Source organism: Psammomys obesus, unplaced genomic scaffold (genome assembly GCF_907164565.1).
Source record: "Psammomys obesus unplaced genomic scaffold, mPsaObe1.curated_primary_1811, whole genome shotgun sequence".
NCBI lineage: Eukaryota > Metazoa > Chordata > Mammalia > Rodentia > Muridae > Psammomys > Psammomys obesus.
Window position 1 is genome coordinate 3407581 of NW_026590681.1, and position 21074 is coordinate 3428654.

The following is a 21074-nucleotide window of genomic DNA, read 5'->3' on the forward strand; positions in this document are numbered from 1 at the left end:
GTTCATAAGTTATCTTCTCTATGGCTTTTGCTTGGTAGAAGAGTGAATTTCAGTCACTATATCATTAAAAATAATGTCTGGGTGAGGGCTGAGGGTTTAGAGTGCTTAGTATTGAAGCATGAAGACCTGAGTTTGGGTCCCAACATCCTTATAAAAAACTGATATGTTCACTCCTGTGTCAGTAACCTCAATGCTATGGGGAGTGGAGACAAAAGGTTATCTGGGGCTTGCTGGGACTAGCATAGCTCCAAGTTCAGTGAGAGACATGGTCTCAAGGAAATAAGACAGAGACAGACAGAAAAATTTATCCAGTGCTCTCCTACACATACACATACACATACACAGACACTCACATATGTGTATTCTGTGATCGTATGTGTGTATATACTATACACAGACATACATAACATAAACAAAAACCACACTAAATGAATAAGTGAATAAATAACAATGGCTGTATTTCTTGATAGCAAACTTTAAGTACCACAGCTTTCATATCTGTTGAATTAATATTATCTGTACAAAATGATAGCTGCTAACAGCTGAGTAGTTCAGGGAAATTATAGATGAAGTATTTGTTGTTGAATATATGTGATATTTGGGATAGTCTGGATTGTCTGAAAATCTTCCTCATTTAAAAACATTCTAGAAGTTTTATGGGTTATAAAAACAAATGAATTTTCTAGAGCTATTCTTAAGATTTATAGTATTCATGCCTGTTCCTGAGAACTCAAAAAGAACATTAACCAGAATCAGGTTTTAATTATTCATTTTGAGTATCAGCTAACACTACATATGATACCTAAGATGGGATAAAATGTAGATGAGTCTGAATAATCTGTTGGTGAAACTTCAGGGGAAAAACCTTAGAGTTTCAAACAAGAAAAAAAGATTTTCCTAAAAAACATGTTTTTCTTTCATTTTAAAATGAAGTAGGTTAGTATTGAAGAAACATTCTGTGTCATGAGCATTTGCCCTAGCTTTCAATATGGTTATTTTACCTGCATGCTTTATTTTACCTGTTAATACCGTTGTTGTATGGACCCCACACATACTGTCTTTCTGGATCTCCAGCTCATGGCTGCTACCACGCCAACTGATCTCATCTTCTCTCCTTATCAGTGTCACCATAAGCCAGCATGCTCAGAGCTCCAGAAGGTGCTTCCAGACCCTGATCTTCATTCACATTTCAGCCAGGGTCCCTCTACTCACTTGTTCTGACATAGAACAAGTCTAGATGATTAAGAGTTCAGCCATGATTAAGCTCCTGGATAATAATCCCATGCGACTTTATCAGAGACAATGAATGTACTACTCTATTTCAGGTAAAAAGAATCTCTGAAGATCCTCCCTGCAAGTGCCCAACCAAATTCTGTGTGGAGCGGCTCTCTCAAGGTCGATACAGAGTAGGCGAGAAGATCCTCTTCATCAGGGTAAAGTCCCTTTTCACCTTGTCGTCTACATGAGCATTTTTCTGAACCTGAATTAGACCATGTCAAGTGTGGCCTATGACCAGAGAGGAATGCTTTCTGGTATCACTGAGGCTGCAGGGTGTGAACCTGTGCAGAGCGACAGATGTTCTAATGTGCTACTGAAGGCTAGGTGAGCCCAGGGTATCATTATACACGCAGGGGTGTCTGCTCCCATGGAAAAGGGTAGCCATTATGTCTCCTGCATTTGTTTCATTTCAAGAGAACGAAATGAAAGTGTGCCCTTCCGGAATCTTCTATATATCACAGTGTGGAAATAAATCATCATCCTTTTGTTTCTGGGCAGCTTTGTAGATTCATTAAGCATGGCTTTTCCACAAGTAAGGATTAAGGACCAATGTGATGAGATTGAAAACTTTGTCTAGGGAACTGAAAATAGAGCACAGTTGTGTTGAGGCTTTTCTTGCATCGTGGGGTTGTGGGTTTTATCCCCAACACCAGAACCCCACAAAACATCCCCTGGATTAACAGTATCCTAGCATAAAAGTGACAGTGACTGACATTTCCCACCTAGTTTTCTGAGTTAGAAGAGAGAATGCCCCAATATAAATCATCAGTGCCCTCGGGTTCTGACGGGGACTCTGTGAAGTTGAACTTGTGGCTTTTTACTCAGAATCCGCTTTGCTAACAGTGAAGAGAATTTAGGCTCTCTGAACAAGTTGTGATATTTGCTAAAGGCCAAATATTCTTTTTAAAACAATGAAAATATAACTTTGTATATAACCCCAGAAAGCTTTGGCTTAGAAAAGTAATTTTTTTTCTGTGTCCTTTTGTGCTTTTCCTAAGGAAAGCATGTTCTATTCGCACCTCATTTGAATATGTTGAAAGCATCTTGCTGGTTGTGTTATAGAACTGAAGCATCTTAACTAATGTATTGGGTAAGAGCAAGGAACACCCAGCACTTGTCTGAGATGATCCATAGAAAACTTGCCAGTGGGAAATTTTATTCATTTCAACTTCTAACTGAAACATATTAATATATCAGGCATCCTTAAGAATCTGCAGCATGGATAAAGACATTTTTATCTTAATTTGATCTTAAACCCTGTCAGTCATTTCAGATTTTTACCTAATTTCTACTTAATGTTTATTTGATATGAACAAATCCAGGTAATGATAGCTTTTCTGCCTCAGAATGACAGCCATGTTATAAAGAAACAGACCAGCGTTAAAGGTTTGTGAATCACCCTGGGTCAAGGACCTCAAAAGGGAAGTCAAGCACCAAGGTTGCTCTTGTTGCCTTGTTCTTTGTTGCTAGGAAAAAATTTTTAAAGCTCAGCTGCCTGCCTTCACATCATCACATTAAATAACGATGGTTTAGTCTCTGTGGATGCATTAACATTTTACCAGGCTAATTGCTCAGTTGAGAATCAGCCTCTATTAGATTATGAGACCCCAGAGCCTACAGTGAAAACAAAGGGCATAATGAAACAGCCTTTTATTTTTGGGATAGAGATGTAATACTTTGGATACTGTTTCCTCAGATGTCACCTAGGCTGTACAGCCAGAAGAATGCAGTTTGCATATTTAATTGTGTCTGATTTTCGTATCTGTTCAGTTGTCGAAGACTTCAGTATTCATGTTTATGACCAACTTAAGAGTTTATAGTAGTTATTTAATGTTCTAGTTTTTGATGATCCATTTTTATTTTCAGGAAATGTTTCTTTTCTGTTGATTTTATGCTATCATTTATAGAAGAATTGGGCTTTTATTGTGAGTGAAACCATCAAGTTCTTGAGTGATAGTGTTTTCACTTAGTATCAGGAAAGCATGTGTAATTGTGAACCACAGTGAGGTCGCACACTGATTGACAGCAAGGCATGGTTCCAGGCTGTTGGGACATGCTTACAGTAGTTTTTAGTGAGACTTAGCCATAGTTCTTGCACTTTTACAAAGTTCTGCTCTTTTATAACTAGTTTCATGATTTTTTTTTTAGGAAAGTACAGATTTATGAAAAATTTATAGCACTGCTTAAACTGTAAAAACAAATTTATTTGTTCACAAAGCTACATGTCATGAACACATATTCACAGATATTTTTAATAATATTTTTTATTCTTGAGAATTTTCATGAGTACATTATATATTCATCATATCTACCTACTCTTCTTTTAACTCCCCCTTATATGTCCCTTCTGAGTTTATGTTTTGCTTTTAACAACCTGCTGAGTCGGATTATGTTGACTGTATATAGCTGAAAATAACCGAGTCTCCCTCCCTGAGTATGCATCAGCTTCCAATAACTCCTCAGCTCCCCTTCCTCATCCACGCTGGATTATTGACTAGCTTGACCTTGTGCAAGTAGTTGAGTATGTGTTGTGAGTTCATGAGAGCAGTGGCCATGAGGTGTCCACCCGACACTATTTCACAGCACTCCTCTCCGTCTTCTAATCCATCTACTCCTCTTCCATGATGTTTCCTGCACTTTGGGATCAGGGGTTGTGATCTAGAGACCTGATATTGTCAAGCAGTTCACAGATTCTACTTCTTTGCACTTAACCAATCATTTCTGCAGTGATTGCACAGAAAAGCTTTCGAAGACGTAAAATTTGTCCTGTGAGTCTGTGTGCACCCTGACAGAGTGATCGGAATCTGAGACAACTTCTTCTTGTCCTTACTAGAGACTTACTAACTGAAATTTGAGGCACCCCCCTCATTTACCCTTATTGTACATTTCTGTGTTTTCTCCCAATGTTGGATCAGTAGACTGAATATAGCCCACCGATACATATGTGTTTTGTGGCTGGCTAGGGCCTTCATAGTGGATTGTCACTGTGCTCTGATTCTGTGAAGAAATGACAATTACTACTCAGAAATTCAGTGGTGTTGATCTGTGGCTGTAGTAGGTAATATTTGAATGATATATTTCTGAACACTTGGATTTAAGAGCAAGTGCTGATAGTGGAACCTTATATACAGAAGGCGGTGGCAACTCCCAGTGGCTTAGTTATGTTTTTTTTTAAATCAATGTATTTTAAATTTTAAACTTAAAAATAAGCTTTATCACACCTCTTAGAGCTATTGCCTACAGCTTTACCTTCTTTGATACATTCATGAATACTGTTATATAAAATATACAGACAGTGAAACATGCTCTCTCAGGCTTCATCCTCAGTTATCCAAGCCATCCTTGAGATTGGCCATGTTTTCTTAAGGACTTAATGAGCCTGCTTAATTTAAAGAACAATGCAGAGTCATTTAAGATAATTTAAAATATCAGACTTCAGTCTTAAAGATAATGCAGTGATAACTCAGGCTCCCAAGGAATTAGCCCTCAGAAACTGCTACACATGAGACAAATAAGCCTATATCTGGTTCAGTAACTCTTTACTGGAGCCATTTTGTGATTGTGTATGTACATGAGCACATTTTCTCTTTGTATATTGAAATAAAAACAATAATGCCAAACTAAATTAAAAAATAGGTAAAAAAAAATGTACGTGGATGTGGCATTCAGAGAAGATATCTTATGCAGCTTCTCTGCTCTATCTGTCTATCTATCTATCTCTAGAAGACAGCATACAACTAAGACACATTTACGCACATGTCACTGGGTGCTTATGTAGACATATGTTCATATGTGCATGTCTCTAGAGGGACTGAATTAATCTCTACCCAAATAAAATGAAACCTTTAGTACAGGGAACAAACCTCTGTGGTTTTCTGACTTTCAATTTAATTTATATTTCAGTAATCATCTCCCAAATGAAATAAAAATATCTCTAGCTGATATACAATAATTACTCAGAGCTAGAGTTTCTCCTGTATCTTTCATGAACAAAACTGTGGGATTGTTTGGGGAGTGGGACTTGGGAGTTGGTTTACTGAGTAAAGCACTTACCATGCAATCATGGATACCTGTGCTCATTGGAATCTAGGAAAAATTGCTCCTGGTGTCATTTGTCTATAACCACAGCAGATGGAGACGGAGCATCCCTAGATGCTTGCAGGCTAGGTAGCCTACTTAGGTAGCAGCAAACTGTGAAAGAAAAAAAAAAAATCTGTGTTCAAGAAGGTAGAAGGCAAGGACAAACCACTGTGGTTGTTCTGTGACCTCTTTATATTCTGTGGTGTGTTTTCACCTGCGGTCATACACTAGAATATATGTGCTCATGTGAAAAACATGTCATACACAAAAAAGAATTTAAAAAAGCATTTGTGTGTGTGTGTGTGTGTGTGTGTGTGTGTGTGTGTGTTTTATCCCCACTTAGAGGCAGTTTGGCCTCTATTGTGAAGGTAGAAACTTACTGTCATCCAATATAAATCTCTCATTTATTTCAGGACAAAAATCTCCTTAACAATTTCTGCAGTTAAGAGATATTTCCAGTCAGCCAGACAATGCTTCCTTGCAGTGCACACCGAACGCTTCTGGCTGCTTCCTGGATTTCTGTTTATTCTTTTCTCTTTTCCATCCCCTGCTGTCTAAAAGGACCCCCCCATGTTGAAAACTCATCTGTGACTCAAGTCTGTGAGCTTCTTTCTGGGAAGGAACTTCAGGAACCTCAATCGGATGACTAGTGTGCAATCTTACTCCGACTAGTAACGTGTCCCTAGGTGATCCACATCAACTTCTGGGAAGGCAATAAAATGCAGATCCTCACACCTTCCCAGAGTGAAACAGAAAGTCTAAGATTAGGGTCAAACCATATAGGTACTGGAAATTGAACCTGGGTCTTCTGGAATAGCAGCCAGTGCTCTTAATTGCTGAGCCATTTCTCCAGCCTCCAGAAAATGACAATTGGGGGCATGATTAGTTACACAGTTAAGTAAAAAATAAGCTTTTCAGTCATGCAAAATCATTTATGTAGAAATATCATGTGAGTAAAATGTCAATAGAATGATAATAATTGAAAGAAGTTTTTAGTTACTGAGAACATAGAATTATGAACATGATTTTTTTTTCTTTATTCTTGCTGGTGAAAATGATTAAAGAGAAACCAGCAAACTGGTGCAATTATAAATTTTAAAATCATTAAAGGTCCTTTGAAGGTTATCATTTAACTAGCTGACTGTTCATTTTAATGGATCTTTTTCTGAGTTTCCTTCTTCTGAAGGAGGGCAAAGGACTGTATTGCATTTCTGTTGCTATTATTTAGGCTAGGAAGGATTCTTCAGTTTCCTTCAAGCTTTTTACATATTTTTTCCTGGTATGGTTATTTCCTTTTTCATTGCTGATGTTTGGCAGAAAACAACTTAATGGAAGGATTAATTATGGTTCATTTTAAGAGTATGTGGCCCATTGTGGTAGGGGGTGGCGTGGAATGAGACCCCTCACTGAGGGGATAACATTGCCCGCATTTCAGCTGGGATATTCTCACGGACATTTCCAGTGTTTGTCTCCTTGGTTGTTCTAAATCTATTCCTGTCGACATAGAATACAGACTCTTACACCAGGGTATAGCTTTTTTAAAAAAAGCTATCTATCTATCTATCTATCTATCTATCTATCTATCTATCTATCTACGTTACATCCTGGTCATAGCCCCCTCCCTCCTCTCCTCCCAGTTCCACTCTTCCTCCCCATCCCTCTCTTCTACTCCTCAGAAAAGGGGAGCCCCCTCCACCTACCCATCCCAGCTCATCAAGTCGCATGAGGGCTGGGTTTGTCCTCTTCCCCTGTGGCCTGCAAACGCAGACCCATCAGGGGCAAATGATTAAAAAGGAGGCAACAGAGTCCATGTCAGAGACAACCCTTGGTCCCCTTACTAGTGAACCCACAGGAAACCTGAGCTGTCCATCAGCTACATTTACTATGCATTCTTTATTCTTCTGTGGAGAATGGCCTGGGTATCATGTCCCAAGTATATTCAGCTATAGAACTGGCTCCCGTCCACTGTTTTTCTAGCGTGTCCTCCTGAGTGGCGAGTTAATGAGTACACATTCTAGGAAAAACACTATGATTTGAAACAAAAATTTTAAATTATTTTAAACTCAGAAATGTATTAAAATGCAAGTTGTCTAGAACTTGCTCATCACAGTTTAAAAATGTATTTCAAAGTCCTTACTAATAAAGAATAAGTACTAAGTCTGCACTTTGTTTGGAAATGATTCCGAAGAAAGTGAGTAGAGAAGCTTTGAGGGAAGAGAACTGATATTTCATTAGAGTCATTTGTGCTGGGAATTTTCTAAGTACTTTATACACTTTGTCTAAGATACCTCTTTTATATAGATGGGAAATTTTCAATATTTTCTACATGTAAAAGTTTGTTTACTATTTCAAGAGGTGTTATATACATAAAATTCAAGTCCGCACTGCTGAGTGAGCAGAGTCTGCTCCCAGTCTCTTTGGCTGTCAAATACCAGTAGTTTATAAAGTAGATAAGATGGTGCATACCTGTAATTCTAGCACCTGGGAGGGAAGTAGAGGTAAGAGGATCTGCAGGTGGGGTCATTCTTAAACTTGCTATTTAGCTGAGGGAACGTGAGACTGCTTCAAACTAGATTAACCTTTTAAAAATGATCTAATTCGATAACACATTGCAAGTTCAACTATAATAAATAACCTCTGCCAATTTCCTTTAGAGTACCCAGAATAAAAAGAGCGTTTCGGCTGTGTCAATGGCAGGGCTCCCTCTAAGGCAGCCTGTTACGTGCCTGCATTAGTTACAGTTGTTACAACTACCGATGATAACCAAATGGCACTGCTCAAAATGTGTTGTCTGAATTAGAGCTTCGTGAAAGTTAAGATCCTGGGGAGGGGCATGCATGGAGAAGGGGGAGGGAAGGTGGGGAGAAGGGGGGACTATGGGGGGATACAAAGTGAATAAAGTGTAATTAATAAAAATTAAAATAAAAATAAAAACAAACAAAAAGACATATGCCATTATTCATTTGAATCCCTTAATAGAACTCAAAGAAAATTTTCTGATTGCCTAGATTACCTTGTTGAGTCTTCCATTGATAATAGCAGAAAACATTAAAATCCATAAGTTTTCTTTGGAGACATTTGCACAGAGATGTGTACATTTTGGTCAGACTTTGTGCTTTTCCATCCTACAACGTCTTATAGTTCCAGGTCTTTCATTTCTCATATTAAGAAATTAGAATACACAAGAACCCAAAGTAAAAGACAGTGAACAGTTTAGCTCACAGTCAGGAGAGGGGTTTGTGGAGACATTCTGAGAACTGTCTTTGAATTAAATTGTCATAGATCAGTAGAAAGGTCACACATGCTGTTATCTGTGAGATTGTTTTCTTTACCCTAAAATTTCTTCAGAATATTAAACCTGTATGGTGAAAATCAACTCACTTCAGCTAGATAAGCCAGAGAGGTGCCTAACTCTGTTTCCATAGTAACATATCCTGGCAGAGTGTTCTGGGACTCTGTGGTAGGGAGGTTCAATGGGAGAGTCCTATTCCCTGCCCTGCTGATGTTTTGAGACATGATTTATTGGGAGTAACAAGTAGCTGTACTCAAATTGCAAATCTCTCCTGGTGATGAGAAATGAGCTATTGTGTAAAAATGCAGAAATATGAATAAGTAGAAAGGAGAGTACAGTTTCCTTTTTTTCTCAGTGTGAGCTTTGCAGGAGCAGCCATTACCCAGCAATTAGAAATCCATGTTTGTATCCCTCCATCCAGCTTAAAAAGTGTTGAGAGTGGAGATTATGTTTCAGAACTACATAACAGCTTATGCTTGTTCTTAGGCCTTCTTTCCATGGATGTACATAAGCACAGAGCACGCTCATATCCATGTGAATGGAAAGGAGCATTTGTGAATACCTCCCTTTCTAGTCCATTTGTCCAGTGCAGCATCAGTTCAGTCAAGGGGACCAAACACATCTAAAAGTGCACATAATACTTTAACTTCAGTATTTAAATTTTCCTTTGATATATGTGTTTGTTCCTGTAAAGAATTTATTTTTTAAAATAATTTATTTTATTCTTTGTGCATTGGTATGAAGGTTGTGAGCTGCCATGTGAGTGCTGGGAGTTGAACCCAGGCCCTTTACGAAGAGCAGGCGGTACTCTTAATCACTGAGCCATCTCTCCAGCCCCTGTAAAGAATTTAAACTGATCATTTACCCATGTTCACTGAGGCCAACAGGGTGTAGTTTACAATCTAGGAAAATGTTTCTTTTGTACTTAACCAATGATAATAAATCCTGTTAGCCTTTTCTTTCCGAGTAAAGGGTGTGCAGTAGAGAAATGCAAAACTAAGGAGGTGTCCTGACTGAAAGAACTCAACTGATGTGTTGTCTTTTTGAGGTTTTATTTTTGAGGTTAAAAACCTTCAAATATGGGAAATTCAAACCAGGCTTTTACCCAGGATTATTGCCTGACACTATATCCATTTTAGATCATCTTTAGAAGGAAGAAAAATGAATTTTGATATTTATCACAAGGCTGGAAAGAATAGCTTATAAGTCTAAACACATATTTGTATCTATAGCAGTTTTCGCTTTTCATTTGACTTAGGATGTGACTCCAATGTGTAATAAATAAATTAGAGCTGAAAAGTGAAAATTATCGCTTTGGGCTACTTAGCAATGTGGTCTTAACTGCTAGGCCACCTCTTCAGTCCGAAACAATTAATCTCAAGGAAATGCTGAAAAATCTAATTATTTCATGGAGGAAATCAATGCTTATGCTCTGTACACCCTATTTATGTATTGTTTTAGCCTCCCTGCCATGAAAAAACCTAAGAGAATATGTTTAAATGTTATGTGTGTGGGCATATAAACCTACATATGTATATGTATTAGAAGGAAATTAATTGATAATTTAGTCTAATAATATGACAGTTTAATTAATTTGCAAGAATTTTGTGTGAAAAATGTTTCCTCTATCTCTCTTTGTCTTACACACACACACACACACACAACATCCAATGATCATTTTTGTGTATTAGTTGTGTAACTGCTATTCTTGGTTTATAACCCCACTACACACAGTTCTTTGAGGCAGACACTTTTATTCTCATTTTAAAAATACAGAAAATTAGAGGCCAGTCACTTGTGAGGATTTCACATCTGCTCAGTATCAAGCCTTTGTCTAAATCAAGTATCTAATTCAGAGCCCTCAGCTCTCATATCTGGGCTTCATTCTGTTGCTGCGAGGTTATCCTTAGGTTTCCACTTCCCATTTTGAATATTTCCACTCAACCCTTGACTTTTGTTAGAACCTAATCCTTATTTTATATCTAGTATTCTCATTTGCTATTAACTACCGGTGTGCTCTGTCACAACATATACTTTTATAGCCAGCCCTCCTTGAATACTCCAAAGAAAGAACCCAAAAGAATAATTTAAACAAAGCACCCTAGAGGAGTGATTTTTACATGTTCCACAAATGGTTTTATTTGCAATATATTTACTGTGGTTGGAAAGTCTTCAAAAGCAAAAATGTATCATCTGAATGAAAAACTTAGGAATGTTCTCAGTTTATTGCCTTTTATCCCTCTATGCACTAAACTAGAGGACTGGTGTGAAGTCATTACTGAGTACACATACCTAACACAGAAACTTAGAAACCATTGAGCATATGCCTGCAGTAGTTGTGGCATCCCTCCCCTTTCTTACATCCCTCCATGGTGTGGCATCCCTCTGTGCTGCAGCATCCCTCCACAGTATGGCATCCCTCTACAGTTGGTGCTGCTTATCTTCCTGTGATAGGACTCACACATCTTCCTTCAGGATTTTTAGCACTCCTCCATGGTGGCAGTGGTTATCTTATTTTGACAGGACTTATGAAAGACATTGGCTTACACGTGATCTCCTTTTACTACTATTACCACTCTTTGAGAAAGCCAATGTTATCATTAATTTATACGTGACAATAGAGGTTTAGTGACAAGTTTACTGACCTTGCTGAGAAAACTTACCCAGTGATCAGTAATTTGTCATATTATAAAATTTTGATGCATTAAAGCTATACAATAGATTTTTCTCTTTGATGTATTCCTTAAGATGAAAATACTTGAAAATATTTTCAGACATTTACCTTAAACAAAAAAATGAACATTACATAGTAATGTGAAATCACAATTTGGAATTTTTCTTCCTTTTTTATTCTTCTCAAGAAGAACAGTTTTTTTGGTTTCAGTCATCTATGTAGGTCCAAATGTGAATGATGTAGAATGGAGAGAAATGAAGCAATTACATGCAATGTTCTGAGTTCTTGAATTATTGATAAGGCTTGCCTAGCTAAAGGGAAGAAAGACCTCTGAAATATCTCTTTATAAATCCCTTGTCATCTTTCCATGGATTCAGGCTGCATAAACAAAACACAGACAGCTCCATGAAGAAATTTCACACTGGGCCATCCTGGACTTGTAGTGAGTATTCACAAAAAGGCTGTGTGGTGCAGTGCCTTAAGACTTCCAGTAATAAGTGCCTGTGTTTTCCTGCCAGATAAAAACTCAAATTTCTGTATTGCTTCATCAGTTCTTCCTTGCCTGCATTTCCCCGTAATTCTTGAAATTTTTAATTTCTGCTTCTCAGTGAGACTGTGTTTTCTTGTGCTAAAGGAAGTTGGGCCTTTTCCCCTTAAATCACCAGCCTTGCTGTAGAGCCCACTGGAGTGGCATTCTTAGCATTACTTTTATTAATTGATATTTTAAACTTTGCCAGTAACTAAGATATGGTAATCATTTAAAATTTGCTTGCACATTATATTGCAAAGTAGTCTCCTGATGCCATGTTAGAGAATTTGAACAACTCTTCAGTGTTTCCCAACCTTGCTAATGCTGCGACCCTTTAATACAGTTCCTTATGCTGTGGTGACCCCCAACCATAAAATTATCTTTTTTGCTACTTCATAACTGTAATTTTGGCATTGTTATGAATCATAATGGAAATATCTGCATTTTCAGATGGTCTTATGTGACCCCTGTGAAAGGGTCTATCAACCCCTGAATGGGTTGCACCCCGCAGGTTGAGAACCATTGCTGTAGAGTGTGGAAAGAACAAGTCATAAAAATATGACATCAGTGTATTCCTTTACTTGTGCCCAAATACCAGACAAAGCAACTTAAGGAAGAAGTGTTGATTTTGGCTCTGGTTTAAGAGCACAGTCAGCCATGGTGGCGAAGGCATGGCGGCTGGAGCAGCACATCACAGTCCATAGACAGTTTGCTTAAAGACGTGAATGCTGGGGTTCAACTTAATGTCCCCTTTTGCCCTTTATTCAGTCCCTCAGTGTGGTGTGTCACACAGTGGAACAATGCTGCACACACTCAGCGGGTCTTCCCTTCTCAGTTAAACCTCTGCCTATACCCTCACAGATGCGTGAAGAGTGGGTGACTCTAAACTCAGTCAAGCTGACAGTTGCTGTTAACTGTCAGTTTTCCTTATGAAAAATCAAGTTTCTTAAAATAAAATTTCGGAAATTGTAAAATTGAACAAAAAATTTACAAATAATATTTGCCCTTTTCACTTCAGAAAACCCTAACGGGTGACCCTAGCATTAAAGAATCCTTCACTGACTGCAGCTCCCTTTGTGGTGCCCGAGGCTCCCCATCCCACAGCAGCATGCTGACTGCACCCTTGTCAGTTCCACAGACATGCCCTTTTCTAGCCCAGAGATTCCGCAGGATAGCTCCTGATAGAAACAAGATTCAGTGAACCATAAATTCAAGGTAAAATTGTATTTGAGATACAGCCATGTAAAATGTTCTTCAGTTTTTCTTTTCTTTCTTCTTCTATTTTTTAACCAACCTATCCAATGTTTCCTTTTCTTTCCCAGTGGCCATCCTGGTTAACAGTTTTCTCTCATTTTGAATGTTGGCATTTATCAATTTTTTCCCTAAAATCTAGTCTTTATGAACGGCAGAGACAGTCAGATTTTACTTAGGCTTCACTGAAAAGCAGGAAAAGGGCAGACCAGGTATAAAATTTGGCTTGAAAGCCTTGCAGCAGGCAAAGTCTCCAAAATTCCAGAGCACAACAATAGCACCTATAGAGAACAATGTATCAAGTTATCTCCATCTATACAGGTGTCAGCTCTGGCTATAACCCAGCCCAGGAGTCATGTTTGCTGCTCTTGGTGCTTTGAAGTTCTGGATTGTTATGGGAAACGTAGGTTCTCTCATGGCATACCATTTTTCAGTGATGCACTGCCTTCCTGCCTGAGAGGACTAAGGACCATTGGCCCTGCTCATGACCTGACTTGGGGTAAGCTGGACTTTAGCTTTGCAGAGAGAGTACTTCAGACAACCATTCACATGTCACAAAGCTCCACTTACAGACGTGTAGAAAACACCTGTTCACAGCTTGCAGCTGACATGACAAGTGACTTGGGGTTGTCAGTGAGTAGGGTCTCCTTCTACAGGTAGTGATCATGTTCATCTTGTATGTATTTTCTCACTGTCTGGTAACAATAACAACAGAATAATTCTTCAGCTAGCACTCCAGAGAAGCCTGCATTTCAAGGACATTAGCACTGAAGGTATGAATAGGCCCTTCAGAGCCTAGTGCTTAACACCAGTGGATCTGCTGGGTAATATAGGTGCTTGTTTCCACTGAGGGAAGACTAAAGGCGAAATACTCTAAGATGACCTTGACAGATAACCAACCAATAGTATCACAGCCACACTCATATCCAGTCATAGAAAAAAGAAACTCTTATTTCTCAGAGATGACTCAGCTGTCCTCCCACACTGTGCTTATTCAGAAAGCCTGGGCTGCAAGCTGCAACTCCTACTCCCATTGAATTTTTTACCAAATTGACCTTCAGATAGAACAGATGTCTCCTTGTACCCCTTATGACCCTGGACTGTCCCAAAGCACGTTTTTTAATATAAAGAAGGATCTGATCGTGAGATAAGACTGCTTACATGACATAGAGCTTTCTGGTTCAGGGCCTTCTCAAAGAGCAAGAGGCTGACATGGTGGCCAGGGATGTTAGCCCAAGATCGCAGGATCCTTTGCTTAACATCTGTGCTAGACTTTTTTCTTTTTTTAGGAATCCTCTGGGCCGTGGTGTGTCCTGCACAGATCTGAGAGCTACACCTGGTGTTCCCCAGGAAAATTCTTCTCTCACTTGCCTCTTGTTTTGGAGCAGATCACAGGACTTCAGAAAAGGGATCATCCTATCATTTGACTTGCAAAATACCAAGAGTCAGCACAGTGTGTGAGGATGTGTGCCTCTCTCTTCTCAACCACTGTGGATCATAGTGTGATAAAACATCACTCCAGTACAGGATTTAAAGGGATAAAGTAATTCTTACTGTAATTAACAAAAAGTTTTCCTTAATCTTGTCACAAAGGATCAGTTTGCATTTTTAGGAGCTGTCCGTATGCCACCTGCAGTGGTGAGTGTTTTATGAACCTTGTATCTTCTTGTTTCAGTAGGGTCTTCATAGTTGTGCCTATGTCTCAACAGCCAGAGCAAGGCAGACACTGCAGGTAACTACCTAGATGATTAGAGCACACCTCTCCCCTTTGCCTTCACTGTGGAGCTCTGACCTCCTATCAAACAAGGGAAGCTGGGCATTCAGGGTTGACAGTCATGTGTCTTTTCAGTAAAATATAAAATATTTTCCATATTTGAAAACAATATTTTTCATATTTGTAAACATTTTAAAGATTCACTGTGGGTAGATGGAAGACTGTAGCATAACTACATTTTTTAATTCTTAGTGAGACCTCCACACTCAGATGCTTTTCTTTACGGACCTTTTCTATTGAAATAATTTGGAAGTATAAATAAGCATGGGCTTGCATCTATATTCTGTGCTGCTGCAGTCTTTGCTGTTAAGCATGGATTTGTGGAATAAGAGCCACCATTTATTTTGGGATGTTTCTACCATCCTCTTTTTACACGGATGCCCTCTGTGGTTTAACACGTGTGCTCTGTTGGCACTTGGCACATTTCTGTCCCAGCACCATCCCTAATTCTGATGCACATGTCCCCTAGCTTACACATGCCCTGGCCTGACTGGGATGTTGCTGACAGAGTTACACACACATTCTAGGAGAGGTCTTAAGTTTGCCAGTGTGCATTAAAAAACTAACTCAGTTTCTGTATTTTTGAAGTCAAGAATATGATCTAAAAAGAGCAGTGAACTTGAAAGAGCTTTGTTTCTTTCACAGAAATACATAATTTTTTAGAGAAACTCTTCTCTAATTTTTCTTTTTATGAGCTGGTTAGTGTTATTAAAAGAAGCATGAGGCTGGGGTCAACAGATCTTCTATGCCAGAGGTTTATTAAGTGGGTACGGAGGGAGTGGGAAACAGGACATGGTGGGGAGAGAGAGAGAAAGGGGGATGGGGGGCCCCAAGAGAGAGAGAGAGACAAAGAGAGAGAGAGTAAGTAAGAGAGAGTGAGAGAGTAAGAGAGAGACCACGTGATGGGGTTGGCCCTTAAGGGGCAAGGTAACCACGCCTTCTAGGTGTGGCCACCTGGCAGGTGACACATGATGAGATCATAAGTTGCTGGGTAACCCAGGAGCAGGTTGTGTTCCAAAATACTAACAGTTAGTGTATCTCAGATCTACTTTTGAGAATACATGTTTTAGAGAGGACAGTTAAATGCATCCTTTCATCCATCACATATTCATCTGTCTGCTTGCCAGATGTGTATGTGCATGTGTGTATATGTGTGAATATGCATGATGATGTTATGGCTGTCCATGTGTCTGTGTGCACATGTGTGTATATGTGCACCCATACATATGTACTAATGGGTATGTTTGTGCATATGTGTGCATGTGCGTGCATATGCATGGTTATGTCCATGGCTGTCCATATGTACATGTGTACGTGTGTGTACATGCTTAAGTATGTGTACATTCTTGTGTGTATGTGTGTTTATGCAAGAGCACTAAAGGGTATGTGTGCGTGCATACATGTATACATGTGTATGCACATGCATGGCTGTGTGACTGGCTGTCTATATCTATATGTATGTGGGTGTGTGGTGCACATGTGTACCTATATGTAGGTATATGTGTGTGTGAGTGTGTGTGTTTTAAACAGTGTGCATATTGAAATAGAGAGATAAGTGTGTAATATAAAAACCTTAGTTAGGACTTTAAATATTTTAGGAAGTCCTTTTAAAGGAAATGTTTGAATGGATATGATCTTTCATACTTTTAATTTTTTACAATTTACTCATTTTTAAATTAAATTTTTAATTTTTTATGTTAATTACAGTTTATTCACTTTGTATCCCAGCTGTAGCCTCCTCCTTCATTCCCTCCCAATTCTACCTTCCCTCCCTCATCTCTTTCCATGCCCCTCTCCCAGTCCACTGATAGGGGAGGTCCTCTGACCTCTGACCCTTTTCTTATCAGGTCTCATCAGGACTGGCTGCATTGTCCTTCTCTATGGCCTGGGAAGGCTGCTCCTCCCCTCAGGGAGGGGTGGTCAAAAAGCCAGCCACTGATTTCATGTCAGAGACAGTCCTTGTTCCCCTTACTAGGGTACCCACTTGGATACTGAGCTGCCATGGGCTACATCTGAGCAGGGGTTCTAGGTTATGTCCATGAATTGTCTTTGGTTGGAGTATCAGTCTCAGAAAAGACCCCTGTGCCCAGATATTTTGGTTCTGTTGCTCTCCTTGTGGAGTTCTCGTCCTCTCTAGGTCTTACTATCTACCCCTTCTTTCATAAGACTCCCTATACTCTGCCAAAAGTTAGGTTATTAGCCTCAACATCTGCTTTGATCACTGCTGGGTAGAGTATTTCAGAGGCCCTCTATGGTGGCTCCTGTCCTGTTGCCTCTCTTCTCCTTCTTCCAATGTCCATCCATTTGTCTTTCTGAGTGAGGATTGATCATCTTATCCAGGGTCCTCCTTCTTGCTTAGCTTCTTTAGGTGTACAGATTTTAGTATGTTTATCCTATATTATAGGTCTAGTATCCACTTATAAGTGAGTATATACCAGTGTGTGTCTTTCTGCATTTTATATCTCAATTGTAGACCCCTTTTTCATCTCCTCCTGGTCCCACCCTTCTTTCCTCTTCCTCCCTATCTCCTTCCCCTAGCCCACTTTGAAAGGGAGAGTCTATCTCCTTTGCCATCTGAGCCTAGTTTTATCAAGTCCCATAAGGACTGCTTGGATCCTCTTCCTGTGTGTCTTGGGATGGCCACGTCTCCAGGGGGAAGTGATCAAAGAGCAGGCAACCAAATTCATGTAGACACAACCCCTGCTCCCCTTACTCAGGAACCCACTTGGAGACTGAGCCATCCTCTTGGCTACATCTGAGCAGGAAGTCTAGGTCCACTCCATGCATAGTTCTTGGTTGGTGCATAAGTCTCCGCAGGCACCCATGGGCGCAGAATTTTTGGCTTTGTTGGTATTTTTGTGGAGCTCCTATCCCTTCTGGGCCCTTCTATCTGCCCCCTTCTTCCATAAGACTCAATGCGTTCTACCCAAAGTTTGGCTGTGAATCTCAGCATTTGTTTCAATCCCCTGTTGGGTAGAGCCTTTGAGAGGACCTCTATGGTAGGCTCCTACCCTGTTCCCTCTCTCTCACTGGTTCTGTTTGTCATTCTGAATGAGATTTAAGCATCTTCCCTAAGGTCCTCCCTGTTGTTTATCTTCTTTATGTCTGTAGATTTTAGTATGGCTATCCTATATTATATGGAATCAAGGTGACTGTGGCCTTATAGAATGAGTTGGTAATGTTCTTTCTGTTTCTCTTTTGTGAAATGGTTTGAAGAGTGTTGTAGACAGTGATTACTATTTACTAATGATTATATTTTGGTAAAGCTTGCTGTTATGCCTACTCCCCTCTCCTGCCTACTTCCTTTCCCTGATCAACATTGTATCTAGTTGCTTTATTTGGAAGTTTACACCAAGTTGAGACAGGATGCTTAGAATAAGTATCACAATGCAATGTCGGGATTGAAACCAGAGAGTGATTCATGACCTTTGTTAGAGTCATTGTTTCTTTGTTTAATTTCTGTTTTGTTGACCTGCTATTAGTGAGACTGGGGTGTTGAAGTCTCCCCCTGTTAATGTGTGGGTATCTATGTGTGCTTTAAGCTTTATTAATCTTTCTTTTTCAAATGTGGCTGCCCTTGTATTTGGGGCAGAGATGTTCAAAATTGAGAAGTCTTCTTGGTGGAATTTTCCTTTGATGAGTATGACAAGTCCTTCCCCATCTCTTTTTATTAATTTTGGTTGAAAGTCTATTTTATTAGATATTAGAAGGGCTACTCCTACTTGCTTCTTGTGTTCCTTTGCTTGGAAAACCATCTTCTAGCCCTTTACTTTCAGGTAATGTCTATTTCTGTGACTTAGGTGTGTTTCTTTTATGCAACACTTTGTTGGGTCTTGTTTATGCATCCATTCTGTTAGTCTGTCTTTTTATTGAGTTGAGTCCATTGATGTTGAAAAAGATTAATGACTAGGTACTGACAGATTCTTTTATTGCGATGTTGGCTGTGGTGGGGTATTTGTGTCTTGGCTACTTTTAGTTTTGCTGTAGTAAGATTATTTATTTCCTGTGTTTTCCTGGATATAGTTAGCTTCCCTGAGTTGTATTTTTCATTCTAGTATCTTCTTTAATACTGGATTTGTGCATAGGTATTGTTTAAATTTGTTTTTGTCATTGAATAGCTTGTTTTCTCCTTCTATGATGATTGAGAGTTTTGCTGGGTATAGTAGTCTGGGCTGACATCTGCGTTCCTTAGAGTCTGCAGGATATCCGTCCAGGCCCTTCTGGCTCTCATTGTCTCTGTAGAGAAGTCAGGTGAGATTCTGGTGGATTTGCCATTATATGTTACTTGGCCTTTTTCCTTTGCAGCTTTTAGATTTTTTTCTTTGTTCTGTATAATTACTGTTTTGATTATTATGTGGCAGGAGGATTTTCTTTTCTGGTCTAATCTATTAGGTGTTCGGTATTCCTCTTGTATGCTTATACGCCTCTCCTTTAAATTGGAGAAATTTTCTTCTATAATTCTGTTGAAAATATATTCTGGGCCTTGGAGATGGGAATCTTCTTTTTCTTCTCTTCCTATTATTCTTAGGTTTCATCTTTTCATGATTTCATGTCCTTGATTTCTTGGATGGCTTGTGTCAGTAATTTTGAGATTTAAAATTTTTTTTGATGGATACATTGATTTCTTCCATTGTATCTTCTACAGCTGAGATTCTTTCTTCCATCTCTTGTATTCTGTTGGAGATGCTTACCTCTGTAGTCCCTGTTTTGTTCCTTAAATTCTCCCTCTACAGGATTTCTTCAGTTTGTATTTTCTTTAATGTTTCCATTTCCATCTTCAGATCTTGAACCATTTTGTTGATTTACTTTACTTGTTTGTTAGTATTTTCCTGCCTTTAATTAAATTCCTTCACTTGTTTGTTTGAACTTTCTTCTGTTTTCTTCATTTCTTTCAGTGATTTAATTATTTCCTTCTTAAAGGCCACAATCTGTTTGATTGTCTCTTCATGTATTTCTTTTTAAATTTTATTCATTTTCTCCCTTATCATCTTCATAAGCATAGATTTAAGGTCATTTTCTTGAGTTTCACTTGTGTTAGGGGTATCCAGGGCTCCTTGCCCTTTGATAACTGGGTTCCTGAGCTGCCATATTGCTTTGGCTTTTGCAGATTGTGTTTTTATGTTGGCCTTTACCCATATGGCTGTCTCAGGCATTGGCTGGTAGTTTATGGTGCCTGGTGGAGTCTTGAGGGGGGCAGGGGTGGTTTGGAACATCTCTTTTTTTAGGAAGCTGGTTGTTCCCGAAGGAACCCTTCTCAGATTGTTGAGTATGGCCTTCCCATGGCCAGTAATATTTTAGGGAATTGCTGAAACTCTCCTCAGGTGTATGATTCTGGTGACTGACTGGGCTCCTTGGAAGCTCAGAATCTTTCCTCTCACCAGGGGAAGTCCTGGAGACAGCTGTCCTGCCACTGGCTTCCTTGCTCTGAACTTGATGAGCTGCTGCACAGTTGTTTACTTGTGAGCCCAGAGGTTTTGTTCATCTCACAAATGAGACAGGTTGAGCTTTGGAGCAGTGTCTGGGTTGATCCTATGGCTTCTAGGTGTCCATAAATCTGAGTTTGGAGCTCTGTGCCCAGAAGGCAATTAGTGGCCTGTGAGCATAGCACACAGGCAGATGGCAATAGGCTAGAGACTCCGAGGCTGCGGTAATCCAGGAATATTTGCGGGGGTTAGTTGAGTGACCTGAGGACAGATCGATTGTTTCCCTCACCGTGGTGTTTCCTCTCAAATGGGAAACAATCTGTGGTGTTTGGGTCCCAAAGTTCAGACTCGGAATGTGAGAACAGTGTGCAGGCTTTCCTAACAAGATATATTTTCATTTTATTACAAGATATATTTTGACACAAATTAAGAAGTATTATAAGTGAATGATTTGATAGCACAACATTTTAATATTTATCTAAGAGACCCTTTGTTGCAATACTTGGGAGAGTACCTACAATGGTATTTGCTACATTGACTTTAGGAACCAATGTTTTCTTGGAGGAGACATCAACATAACATCCCAGAGTTAAACTTCAGCTGTGTCTTCATTAATCTTGTATGTGATGCATTTCTTGAGGTTAGATTTCTGGTGGGTGTCCCAGAAGAGTTTTTATCAAGAATCAGTAAAAGTCATTAGGAAGAAGATAAAGCCTAGAAAGATGGAGAAGAAGAAGAAGAAGAAGAAGAAGAAGAAGAAGAAGAAGAAGAAG

At 39.2% G+C, this 21074-nt stretch overlaps 1 protein-coding gene across 3 annotated transcripts in view; it reads left to right on the forward strand.

The window, feature by feature from the left end:
* The window catches only part of Gas2 (growth arrest specific 2), a 145426-nt gene that overhangs the window by 95612 nt on the left and 28740 nt on the right, over positions 1 to 21074 (forward strand). Inside the window, exons 9-10 of one of the 3 annotated variants that reach the window (XM_055608339.1) lie at positions 1326 to 1433; positions 14783 to 14836. In XM_055608339.1, the coding sequence (XP_055464314.1) occupies positions 1326 to 1433; positions 14783 to 14836 (162 nt within the window). Of the gene's footprint in view, positions 1 to 1325; positions 1434 to 14779; positions 14837 to 21074 lie in introns of those variants that run through there. The other 2 variants (XM_055608341.1, XM_055608340.1) reach the window with 2 other exon arrangements.